The 14,077-nt window shown below is 30.9% G+C and overlaps 1 protein-coding gene and 1 long non-coding RNA gene across 2 annotated transcripts; both read right to left on the reverse strand.

The window, feature by feature from the left end:
* LOC110266724 (myb-like protein X) lies at positions 7,051-8,811 on the reverse strand. The gene is made up of 3 exons (XM_021111688.1): positions 8,549-8,811; positions 7,878-8,209; positions 7,051-7,344 (listed from the first exon to the last, which is right to left on the reverse strand). The coding sequence occupies exons 1-3, from the start codon at positions 8,715-8,717 to the stop codon at positions 7,051-7,053; spliced, it is 795 nt and encodes a 264-aa protein (XP_020967347.1). The 5' UTR covers positions 8,718-8,811.
* On the reverse strand, positions 8,902-13,680 carry LOC107612402. The gene is made up of 5 exons (XR_002347470.1): positions 13,519-13,680; positions 11,994-12,580; positions 11,321-11,725; positions 10,563-11,218; positions 8,902-9,699 (listed from the first exon to the last, which is right to left on the reverse strand). It is a non-coding gene; the product is annotated as an uncharacterized LOC107612402 (long non-coding RNA).

Here is a 14,077-nt window from a genome sequence, read left to right on the forward strand (position 1 = left end):
TTTGTATCAATTTGTGCATTTTGCATCATGGGTTGTTACTATTAACATATAATCACCACTATACTCATAATCCGCTACAGGGTGTAGCGGATTATGCACAAACGCCATTTGGTCATAAACCGCTACAGGGTGTAGCGGTTTATGAGTAATGCAGCCCTCAACGTAATCCGCGATAGCCTGTAGCGGATTACGTGCAAATTGAGTTCCGCTACAGGGTGTAGCGGATTATATACAGATGCGTTTGTTGCATTTGCGTCTGGAAATTGCCAATATTGTATTTGCGTAAAGGTTTTCCTCAATCATTTTGTTTGTGTAAATTGCCCTAAATTTTTATTTTTATTAATTTTTATGATATTTTTATTATTTTTTGTTTATATAAATTATTTTTTCTATCCTTTATTGTACTATATTTATGTTGTGTATAAATTTTTTTATTTGATTTTATTTATATAAATTTTATTTACTTTTTATTATAATTTTTTTGTTCATATAATATATGTTGTTGGTTGTGATTATTATATATTATGTTTGTATGAATTTTTTTTGTTTTTATTTTTTATTTTTATTGTACTTTTTACTGTACTTTATTTTTGTTTTTATTATATACTAATTATAAGTAACAAAGGGGTCATAAATAATAAAAATTTATAGTCCAAATGATACTAAATTAAAGAGTACTAACGACACAAAAATAAATTATAAAATATTTTTTTGTTTAATATTATAAAATATATAGTACTCTCTTTTATATTTTTATTTCTTATTGTTTTTTAGTTCATATGAATTTTTTTTATTATTTACTGTTCTTTATGTTTAATATGTAAAATGTCTTTTTTATTTTTATTTGACTTTATTTTTTACTTATTTTTATCATTGGCTTTTTTTATATTATTTTTTCAGTGTTCTAATCTCTCAGGCATGCTATTAATTTTTAAGGTATTCTTATTATTTCTTGTTCATATGAATTCTATTTTTTTCTCTTTTATGCACGGTGTTTATATCTTATACAAAGTTTATTTTATTTTTCTTATTTGATATAGTTCATATGAATTTTTTTTATCTTTTATTATATTTCTTTTATTCATATGATATATATTGTTGGTTTTATAAAATTTTTATCGTTTTTTATTTACGTGAGTTCTCGTTTTATATTTTTATTATACTTTATTTTTGTTTCGGCTGAAATTTTTTATTTTTTATTCGACTATGTAAAATTTATAATTATAATTCTCATATATTATATTTTATTGTAACTTTTTTTATAATATAGATTAATTGATCCCATTAAAAAAGACAAACTAAATAAAAAATTATTCATAAGTATTAACAAAATTATGAATGTTGGATGCCAAAAAAATTTTATAAAAATAAAATTATTGAAAGTACAGTATAAAAATAATATTAAATTAATATTCTCACATTATTACTTGAAATTTAAAAAAAGATAACATATTTGATTATATATATATATAATAGAATAATGAGTAACAATGAATCTCTAAAGACAAAAGCAGCATGGAACATGGAGACTACTAAACAATTTATTCAAGCATGTTTAGATCAAGTTGCTAAACAGCAACGTAATGGAACCACTTTTACAAAAAAAAGTTGGAAGGATGCTTTGTCTCAGTTTAATGAAAAAACTGGAAAACAATATAATAAGATTCAATTAAAAAATAAATGGGACAAGGAATGGTCATCATGGTACAAGCTTTTTAGCAAATAAATGGGTTTAGGATGGGATTATACTAAACATACCGTTGATGCACCAAATGAATGGTGGGAGAGAAAATAATTGGTACGTAATAACTTATTATTAAAGCAAAAATTTTAACTTTAATTTTGGTAATAAGTCTTGTGTTGATTAGTTGTACACATACAGGAAAATTCTTTATATGAAAAATTCAGAAATAAAGGACTTCTTTTTAAAGATGAGTTAACTATATTATTTAAAAAATGTTATGGCCAATAGCAAATTTGCTTGGGCTCCCTCATCTGGGATGTTACCTAGTGACATAGAAGAAGATGGTGATGGATATCGACCATACTTTGAGGAAGGTCATGTTGATATAGAAGAAGATTATGGAGATAGTGAAGAAGGTATAGGTGCTAGTGTGGGAGTTAGTTCTGAATTTCAACACATAAATCTTAGCTCTTCTCAAGAAAATAATAGTAAAAAGAGTACGGAAAAAAGAAAGAGAGATATGGTTTGTGAAACAACAAAAAGAAAAAAATTTTAAAGTCCCTACCTCAAAGCAAATTGTAGATGCAATAAGTAGAATTGCCTTTGCATCTGAATCACGCTCAACTATTGTGTCCACATTTCTAGTACCCGGTGCATCTATTGGGGAAGTAATGGCTGAGATTCAAAAGATGGAAATGATCATTAGTGATTCCGATTTTCATAGTTGTTGTTGTCAACTAATGATGTTTAAATTTGCTAGAGAAATGTTTGTATCCTTAAAAGGATATGATCAAAGATTGTTGGATTGGCTCAAACATGCAGCATATAATCCACTACCATTCATGCAAAATTATTTTTTTTTTGTGATTTTCATGCAAAACTAGTTAAGTTATTATTGTACTCCATTTTAATTTGTCCATGAATTTTTTGTTATGCTAGGACTTACAATAGAAAAATTTGTGTGTTGCTTATTTATCATTTTATAATATAATGTTTGTGATACTTAATTATTGTTCTTATTATATATAATTTATTTCTTAGCTTGGTATTGATAAGAATTTATTTATATTTTTATGTAGGACTTAATTTTTGTTAATTAATTTGGAATGAACATGGAGTATTTGTTTGAAGAGTATGAAAAGGAACAACATGAAGAATCAAAATTACTTTCCATTCTAGAAGAAGAAACAGTTGAAATTGAAAATATTTCTGCATTAATTGGTCAATATGCAGTCAATTATTTGTCCAAAAAATCATGCAGAACTAGTGAACAAACATGTTATTTATGGGGGCAAGAAATTTTATGTGGCCATGGCATTCGTTGTTATGAAATGTTTCGGATGGAAAAACATATTTTTTTTTAATTTTGTGATGAATTAGTTGAATAAGGATTAAAATGTACAAGACAAATGGGAGTTCAGGAAATAGTTGCAATGTTCTTAAATACGGTTGGTCATGGAGTGGGTAATAGGATGATATAAGAAAGATTTCAACATTCTGAAGAGACAGTAAGTAGACATTTTCATGAGGTATTGGTTGCTTGCTTGAGATTATCTATTAAATATATTAAGCCATCGGATCCTAAGTTTCAGAATGTTCATAGCAAAATAAAAAATGACCAACGATATTGGCCATTTTTTAAAAATGCTATAGGAGCAATTGATGGTACTCATATCCCATGTGTGGTTAGCCCAAGTGATCAACCCAAATTTATTGGAAGAAAATGATATCCAACACAAAATATAATGGCGGTATGTGATTGGGACATGTGCTTTATTTTTGCTTTACCTGGATGGGAAGGCACTGCGCATGATGCTCGTGTATTTGATAATGCTATTACAACTCCTACCATGAATTTTCCGCATCCTCCTCCAGGTTAATTTTTATCATTTTCTTACAAATAAACTATATTTACTTGGTTATCATGTAACTAATTTTTTCCTCATTAGGTAAATATTATTTGGTAGATGCCGGTTATCCAACACCGAAAGGATATATTGGTCCATATAAATGTGAGCGCTATCATCTTTCAGATTTTAGGCGTTCTTCTGGATTTACAAATCATAATGAAGTATTTAATTATTATCACTCAAGCTTAAGATGCACAATAGAAAGGAATTTTGGAGTGTGAAAAAATAGATTTGCTATCTTGCGACACATGCCCAAGTTCAAAATTGAAACTCAAGTGCAGATAGTGTGTGCAACAATGGCTATTCATAATTTTATTAGAAGATATTCTGAAATAGATACTAAGTTTAATCAATATGAACATGCAAACATTCTTGATGGAGAAGATAATAGTTATGTTGGTGAAAGCTCAGATCAAACTCTAACCATTAGCTCTTCTGTAGAAATGGACCGTGTTCGAGATTTGATTAGGGATCAAATTATTAATCACATGCAGTAAAAATAATAGTGTTCTTATGTATTAATTTTGTATAAGATATTATTTTTTATGTATTTCATTAGTGTTTTATCTTTTAATTTAATATTTATTAGTATTTTTATGTATTAAAATATATTTTGTCAATTTTTATATGTTACTTTAATTTAGTAAGTAAATATTAACTTTATTATAAAATGGGTTAATAAGATTTTCAACTATCTAAAGTAAAATAATAGAATAATATAAAAAATTATTTTAATTGATGTCTCTTTTAGTAATTTTTCATCTAAAAGTAATTTTGAGTAGTATAATCCAAACAACATTTATTTTACTATAATCCATTTTGACATAAAGATTGCCAAACATAAATCACGTTAATACAAACTTACTTTTCATCAAAATCAAGTTTGCAAAATCAATTCTATGCAAACTCCCGTTTGCAAACTGTAATCCAAACACACACTTAGTGGCCAGCGCAATGTCTTCCTTAAAAGAACTAATGTGCAAACATTAAAGCCACGAAATAAAATAGATAATTGGGTTAGTAACACAAAATATTTTATTTAGTATAAAGTATTTATTTTATTCTTGAATTATTTGATTATTAATTGTTTGCTTTGCTTGTATCAAGGTGGTCAATTATTATTGATGCATGCTTAATGAGTTACCACAAACAAAATTCAAGAAAGATATATATTACATGAATTCAGACTCAATGGTAAAAAATTTTATTATGTATCTCTTCGTTTTTTTATTTGACAGATTTTGTTCTATTCTAATTTAGATCAATTTGATTTTAATTGCGGTTATTGAGTTTTTATAAAGATGGGCAAGGTGGGAAGAGCTCTACATCAGCTGACATATCTAGGATTCCTAATTTTATCAAAATTAGGATGCGAGGAAAAAAACTTATTTTCTTACCTTTTTGCCATAACCGTCATTGGTGGTTATACGCATTAGATGTTTGTAATAACAAGTTTTACGTCCTCGACCCGTTGTACATATCTTAGACTGCTGAACGGGATGAAATAGATCAATATGTTGTAAGTTTATTTTGTTATAACAACTTTTATTTAGGTCTTGATATTTGATTATCATATAACTTTGACAATTTCATAACATTTTTTAACAGGAAAGTTATCTTGACAACATGTTAGGAATTGCGGATCCTGCATATGTTCAAGCCCCCTCAACTCCAACAATTGAATATCTGAACATACCCAAACAACCAAATTTGCATGATTGTGGTTTGTTTGTAATGAAATGGATGGAATTGTGGCATGGCTTCTGATAGTTCCCACAATTCCATTCATTTCATTACAAACAAACCACAATCATGAAAATTTGGTTGTTTGGGTGTCCAGATATTCAATTATTGGAGTTGAGGAGGTTTGAACATATGCAGGATCCGCAATTCCTAACATATTCTCAAGATAACTTGCCTGTTAAAAAATGTCCTGAAATTGTCAAAGTTATATGATAATCAAATATCAAGACCTAAATAAAAGTTGTTATAAAAAAATAAACTTACAACATATTGATCTATTTCATCCCGTTCAGCAGTCTAAGATGTGTACAACAGATCGAGGACGTAAAATTTGTTATTACAAATATCTAATGCATATAACCACCAATGATGGTTATGGTAAAAAGGTAAGAAAACAAGTTTCTTCCTCGCATCCTAATTTTGATAAAATTAGGGATCCTAGATATGTCAGCTGATGTAGAGCTCTTCTTACGTTGCCCATCTTTATAAAAACTCAATAACTGCAATTAAAATCAAATTGATCATAAATTAGAATAGAACAAAATCTGTCAAATAAAAAAACGAAGAGATACATAATAAAATTTCTTACCACTGAGTCTGAATTCATGCAATATATATCTTTCTTGAATCTTGTTTGTGGTAACTCATTAAGCATGCGTCAATAATAGTTGACCACCTTGATACAAGCAAAGCAAACAATTAATAATCAAATAATTCAAGAATAAAATAAATACTTTATACTAAAAAAAATATTTAGTGTTACTAACCTAATTATCTATTTCATTTCGTGTCTTTAATGTTTGCGCATTAGTTCTTTTAAGGAAGAGATTGCGTTGGCCACTAAATGTTTCCACAATCTTCTCTTCATCTTTCCTTTTGTCCATCACCCACTCGTATAATTTTTCAATCATATTAGCATCCAATACTAATTCCTCAACAATTAGTTCTGACACCTCTATTGACACATCTGTTGTTTGATTAGGCATGGTATCTTTGAACCCAACACTTGTTGGGTTGGAACATCAATTGAATCCAAGGTCATAGTTGTTAGAGGTGTTGGAGGTGCTGGAGGTGTTGGAGGAAATTCAACTCCAAGGTCGAAGGTAGGCATTGATGGTGAGTGTGTTTTCTTTTCATTCCGGCTGTAGATAATACACGGAAAAGCAAGGATGTAATCAAACTACAAACATATTTGCGATTTATATTTCATGAAGATTTAGATTGTACTATGGGAAGGATAATCAAACTCGTTAGTCATTTATAATCAAACTCAGTAAACATGTATAATCAAACACAATAGTCAAATATAGCACTAAACCTGAGCATAATCAAACTGAGCAAACACATATAATCAAACTCAACAATCAAATATAGCACTGAACCTGAATATAATCAAACTCAGCAGTCAAATATAGCACTGAACCTGATTATAATCAAACTCGGTAAGCATGTATAATCAAACTCAGACTCAGTAGTCAAATATAGCACTAAACATGAGTATAATCAAACTTTAAAAATATGTATAATCAAACTTAGAGTATAATCAAACTTTGTAAATATGTAAACATGTATAATCAAAGGAAGCAAGTAATTATTAATTTTTAACATCATGTACGAAAGTGAATGTAGTATACATGAGTGCTGAAAAGTCAAAATAGAGAATGATGGGAATGCCAAACTAACTTACTTTTCATTGGAATTTGTGTTTGCTCCTCATTCTGGCTTCTTTTCTCTCTTTGATTTTGTAGAGTCTTCTTGCCTCAATTCCTTTTTGTCCTTATTAGGACTGTCTACCATTTTTCTCTTTCCATTTTGTTGTTTTTTTACTTTGGTTGATTTTGCAGAATCTTCTTGCCTCGATTCTTTTTTATCCTTCTTAGGGCTGTCTACCACTTTTATCTTTTCACTTTGCTCTTTTTCCACTTTGGTAGCCTCTTTCACAACGCTTTTCTTTGGTCGAACTGGCCTTTTAGGCATATGTTGCTCTTCCTTTGACCTAACCAGCCTCTATAAGACATGCATAATTAGTAAAAATTCATTCATTATGGATAGAAAATGAAATTTTAGAGAGCGGACAATGTAAGTATCGATGAACTTTTTCTTTCTAATGCTATTTGGGTAGAAATGAGTTTCTTTGTCCAATGGGAAAGCCAAGGCAGTTGTGGTTCTTTCTCAAAATCAAATGGTCCATATTTTTTCTTATGGAAGTATAAAATCTGAATTCAATTAATTAAAGTTATATTATAATCAAACATGCTTTAGATAATAGTCAAAGAAATTAAGAGTGGCAAAACGGGTCGAGCCCGTCGGGCCAATCCGCTAAACCCGCTAAAAAAGGCGGGTCGGGCTAGGATTTGGAGCCCGCCAAATTAAAAAAGCCCGCCAAACCCGCACCGCCAAATTGGCGGGTTTTGGCGGGGCGGGGCGGGCCGGTCCGCCGGGCCGAAGATTTTTATTTTTCTTTTTTTTTTATTAAATAAAAGTGTGATTACTATTATAAAATTACCCCTAAAAGAAATATTAGTTTAAATGAAAAATACCTGAAGCACATATATGCACCAATTCAAACTTGACACCACTCCTTCTTTAAAGTTGTTAACTCCATCAGCAAGGCCATCAACAATGCATCTAATCCAATTGTACTTCATTAGATTATCAATATCAATTACAAATGGAAAAATTTTATCCCGAGTTATTGTTGTATTTATTGATAACAAAAATGTTATAAATGCATACAACGAAAAAGCTCTCCTAAATCTGGGACCCCCTCTTGGATTTTCTAACATGATTTGTCTCAAAGCATTTGGACTTTTTTTCTTGAACTCTAAAAGCATGGGCTCATGCTCTTTAGTTACATCCTTGAATGGGTCACCTATTTTAAAGAAAATAATGAGAAACATGATTATAATCAAACTCGGTAAATATGTATAATCAAACTCAGTAGTCAACATGATAATCAAACTCAGCATAGCACGATATTTTTAACATCAATAGCTTCAATATGTAAAAAGTTCAACAAGCAAGTCATCAATAATGCAAGATTCAGATTCAATATATAGTTATACTCCTATACCAATCAAGTGATATTAAAAATCAAATTTAATAGCAACATAATGAAGGATCTTAAAACATGTTATACAGCATGTTTGATTTTATACAGTAAATCCTAATTAATAAAACCAAAGGATCTTAAAGAAATTTTAATTATTACCGTATACATGGAATCCAAAGACAGCTGCAACTGAATCCCAAGTAACATCTACTTTTCCTATCGGAGTGAGAAGATGAAATTTGGAGGGATTATAGGCATTTGCAAGGGCCAAAATCAAATCATGGTTTAAATTCTCCTTGGGAATACCCAAGAGAGATCCAAAACCCATTGCTCGGATTTCGTTGCGTTACCCATCATTCAAATAATCAGAAGAAAGTGTCGCTAACAAGTTTGGTGCGCTTCTCGTGTCAACATATATATAGCACATTAGAGTTCCTATTAATGACACATTTTCTTATTAATTACCGTTACTAACACTTAATTTTTAGACCATGTTGACTATATATAACAAGAAGGAATGCTGTTTCTTGAATTTTGACAACCTAATTGATGATGAATTGGTTTCCAACTAAAAGGACCTGCAGATTCTTCGTGCTTCTTTATTAATTGATTAATTAATTAATTTTAAACTTTAATAATTAATTATTAATAAGCGCTTAGCTTGTGACCTAGTGTTAATAATCAACCAGACCTATGTAAGACTAGTGTTGGAGGTTACTGTGAATAATGTTTTTACTTTATTAGTGCAATGCAGCTAGATATAGATCATGGACACAATGATAGCAACTTTATTGGAAACCCAGAATTATAGGTCAAACTTTGAAAGTTGCAAGTTAATCACCCGAAAAGACCAATAATTGGAGCAAATGCAACTCACACTTCTCTTTACTGCACACACACAGTAGCAATGTATCATGCTTGGGAATCATCAGTTACAGTATGTGTTAGCTAAAGTGGCAAAATAAAAGATTTGAACTCAACACTGCATTCAGTGGGTATTATTTCTGAAATTCAGAGATAATAATCAAACACTAAAATACAGCATGTGTTAGCTAAAGTGGCATATGATTCATTGTGTAAACTAATATTTAGTAATGCACTCTGCATAATAAAATCAAAGCATGCAAAGACCTTATCAAATGAAAAAAAAATCTAGCATAAAAGATAAAAAATAAAGACAAAATACCTTTCTCCACTCCATCTCCTTCGAAGTCTTTTGGTTACATTTTTCTTTTATTTTCTTTGGTATCCCTGTTTTCTGGTTCTCTTTCTACTCGTTTTGGTGTAGTCTTCTTTCGCATATTTCAAAACTAGCAAATTAAACAATCAAAATCCAATCAAATTCAAAAATAAAAAAAGTTAAAACTCAATAATCAAATATCAAGTATGCTATAATCAAACATGCTGTAATATCATGTTTTAAAAGTTGAGCATAATCAAATAGACTCCAAATCATATCACAAAATTCAGTTGTAATCAAACATGCTGTAGATATCACATTTGTTTAAGTCTGAAAAAAATGGAGACTTAGAAATTAAGGCATGAATATCCATGCCGAGTTTAAGCCTAGTTGGACCTCCGTCTTGGCAAGCTCGAAGGGCACTGCCAATGGCATAGTGATTTGGCATGAGGCCAGCAAAAATCATCTCTTTGAATAAAATACAAGCGTCATCAGGCATGCCATTTTGTGCATATCCTGAATTCAAACAAGACCAGGAAACAGTGTTTTCTTTGGGGCATTTCAGCAAACAGCTTCCGCGCACAAAACAAATTGCCAATTCTGACATAAATGTTGACAAGAGTATTGGATATGAAAACATCCAACTATGCTATAATATAATTTTAAAAAACTGAGCATAATCAAACTCATTCAGTGTAATAATCAAACATACTCCAACTCATATCACAAAAATCCAGTTATAATCAATTAATAGTCTACTAATAATCAATTGTTAAAATTAGCATACTGAGACTTCAATTCAAAACCCTAACTTAAATATTTTTAGTACAAAATATGCACAACACAAATTCATTTATAGAAACTCAAAATGACAAAAAAAAATGTAGTCGAAGAAGTTGATAGATGTTGGAAACGAACAAGAAAAATGCCGTCAAAGAAGATGATGGAATAAAACAAGAATAATGCATAACCAAACAAGGAATAGAAATTTACCTTACAGAATCAAACAAGAAAAATGCAGTCGATGAAATTCGTGCTTGAGACAGAGAGCACCACGCCCGAGACAGAGGAAGGAGAATCGCAACCGCGCCTGAAAGAGAGCAAAGAAGAATTGTGCCACCCAAGAGAGAGGGAAGGAGAATCATGTCGCCGGAGAGAGGGGGAAGGAAAATCACCGTTGAGAATGAGGATGAGGAACGAGTCGCGTCGGAGAGTGAGAGTGAGAGTAAGGTAAGGAGAAAGAAGAACGTTGTTTCAGCGCGTGAGAGTAAGGTTGGGAGTGAGGTTTTTATTTTTAATTTTTGAATTTTGTATTTTGTATTGTATATGTATATAAATACGGTGGCTGAAAATAGTGGCTGAAAGTGGTGTGCATGTTTAGCACAACCGAAACTGTTTTTCAATAGCAGTGGCAGTAGCACAAGGGATAATGGTATTGAAACTGGCAACATCCAATTCATATTCTTGTTGAGCTTTATTTGCAAGACAATTGTCATATTGTGTTACAAATTGTTGCAAGTTGCTCTTTGAGGTTAGGTAGCCTTTTATAAACGCATGCATGCTTTCACTCCTTTGAGTGCTACGCATGCCTGCCCAAAAACTGTTACTAAGAAAAATAGTGACCTACCTGTCACGTTCTTCGTACAAATCTGAAACCATAAAATGGACATAATCAAACTTGTAAGGCATATTGATTAATAAATGATAAATAAACAAACAGTATATATAAGATAATCAAACTGATAAAATACCTGCTAACCAATTATTATCATGCAAACTAAATCTGTTGATAAAATCAATCCAAGAGCTCTCAAATGCTTCCTTAGACCTAGAATCCCATACAATATATGTCATATCAGCACTAATCTCGTTAAATTGCTTGCATGCTCCTATTTTTTTTGAAATTTTCTTCATGATATGCCAAATACACCATCAATGTTGTCTCATTGGCAACAACTTTTTCAATGGCATTCCGCAAAACTTTGCATTGATCCGTCAATATGTCAATAGGCGGCTTGCCACCCATACATCGTATCCAACAATTAAATAACCAAACAAAGGAACTCTCTTCTTCGCATAAAAGAAGAGCGCAACCAAGTAGCAATGATTGGCCATGGTGGTTAACCCCAACAAATGAGGCAAAAGGCATATCATACCTATAATAAAAACAAGAGAACATAATCAAACTGACTAAATCAAACAATCAAACTTAGTATATCATGCAGAGCAGCAGTAGCAAATTCATTCTATTCTACCTATCCCTATACATCAAACATATGCAAAAATAAGAGTACATAATCAAACTCAGTATATCATGCACAGCAGCAACAAATTCATTCTATTCTACCTATCCTTATCCATCAAACACATGCAAAAACCAAAGTATATATAATTAACTTGAAATATATAATTGTGGTGTCGTACCTATTTGTTAGGTACGTCGTATCAAAGCTCACAACGTCCCCAAAGTGCTCATAAGCAGTACGACTTCTAGCATCAGCCCAAAAAGCATGCTCTATGTGATGTTGCTCATCCAATTTAACTTTGTAAAAGAAGTTGCAGTTTTATTGTTGCATCCGATGAAAATACTGCATTAACGATTGCTCATCCCCCTCCTCTTGTATGACTCTGACACTTTTTGCTACATGATTCCGAAGATCTTTTTCAGTAAAAGTTAATTTATCATAGCCACCAGTAGCAGTTGCTAAACTCTGATATGTGTTTCTCATTGTAACACTAGCTTAATCAATGATCTTAGCTATCCGTTTGGCATGCAAGCTTAGTTCCCTATTCTTTCTTAGGGTCTTTGCCATGCTAGGACTAATAGCATGGTTGTGCTGGATATTCACAAAGGTTAACACATATTCCATCTTCTTATCCCTTTTCACAATAATCCTAACTTTATAATTTTTCTCGAAAGGATTTGTCTTCTTTAATGGATCAATTTTTTATCTTCGATAACCAATTCTAGAACATACAGAGGAGAATGCCATTCCTATGCTTGGAACAACCTAAAACATAGATAATAAAAAATTTAAAATTAAATCAGGTATAAAAACGCTCTCAATTTTCTATGAATAAACAAGACAAATTAGTTGTCAAGCATTGAACCTGAATATAATCAAATTCAGTAGTCAAATATAGCACTAATCTTGAATATAATCAAATTCAGTAAACATCATAATCAAACTCAATAGTCAAATATAACACTAAACCCCAACACATTCATAGAATCAACATCATCATCTAATCTAAGTAAATGCAGAAATTTCAAATATGCAAACTACCAATTTGACTACAATCCAGGAGCTAAACATTTTTTTCATTACACAAATTTATAACATAAATTTTTCAGGATATAATCACACAACGTACATGATGTAAAAGGATCTAAATGACATAATGAAGCCACATATCAGAAGCATAAGCCTAAGATAACAAGAACAAAAAACCCTAAGATATAATAAAAAAATTAAAATCAAATCAAGAATAAAAAATTAACATATGAAGTAAATTAAATACAAACCTCATCATTCGAGTTTATGGATTCCATTGAATCAAAATTTATAATCAAAACCCTAAGATAACAAGAACCAAAAATAGCGCAAAGCAAAGCAAAGGGCACCGTGGAGAAGAAAAGAAAGTGAGAAGTGAGATTGGTGCAATCGAAGAGAAGTAAAAAGTGAGGTTGGCGCAATCGAAGAGAAGAGAATTGAGGTGCATGCAATGAAACCCTTTTTGCAAGAAGAGAAGAAAGCACAAGAGGTGAGGTGAGAGAGTGGCTGAAAGGTAACGTATAAATAGCATTTTCCTTGATTTTGTTAGATTCTATTACATAATTCATAATAAATCACAAGGATTTTTTGACAATATCATAAAAAAGAGACACCTTAACAAATCATAAGGATTTTATGACAATATCATAAAAAAGGGACACCTTTGCACTAACCTGTATTAGAGGTAAAAGGTTCTTCATTAACCTCAATTGACCAGGTGCAGGTTAAAACTCACCATACTTCACTTGATCTTAGTCCGAAAACCGGGAAGGATATGCTTTAATATTTTTTCTTTTATACTAAAACCCCATCTCTTTCTGCGTGCTCTTCTCGATGTAAGACTAACCAGACTAAACCTTCTAAACTATAAGTGTAGTGCCAAGAGCTTTTTTCCGCATGCAATGCATTTGTCGTCCAAAATTGCTGTGCCTCTGACAAAAACATTGATTGAAAAGTGAAAAACATTGCTAAATGCCTAAATCCTTCATCAAGGTTTACTTAGTTAACTCATACTACAAGTACCCAGCTAGACAAAACAGTGCAACAGGAAAATAAAATTCAGAATTCGTGTTATATGGGATAATTTTCACACCCATAATGTAACATCCCAAATTTAAGAACTATTTTAAATATCTAATTTTGTTTATTAAAGCTTTTTGTATGCGTTTTGTGATATCTTTCTTATTTTTTCATAAGTTTCATTAATATAATAACATATGCTTTTCAGTTAGT

Source organism: Arachis ipaensis, chromosome B01 (genome assembly GCF_000816755.2).
Source record: "Arachis ipaensis cultivar K30076 chromosome B01, Araip1.1, whole genome shotgun sequence".
Taxonomy (NCBI): domain Eukaryota; kingdom Viridiplantae; phylum Streptophyta; class Magnoliopsida; order Fabales; family Fabaceae; genus Arachis; species Arachis ipaensis.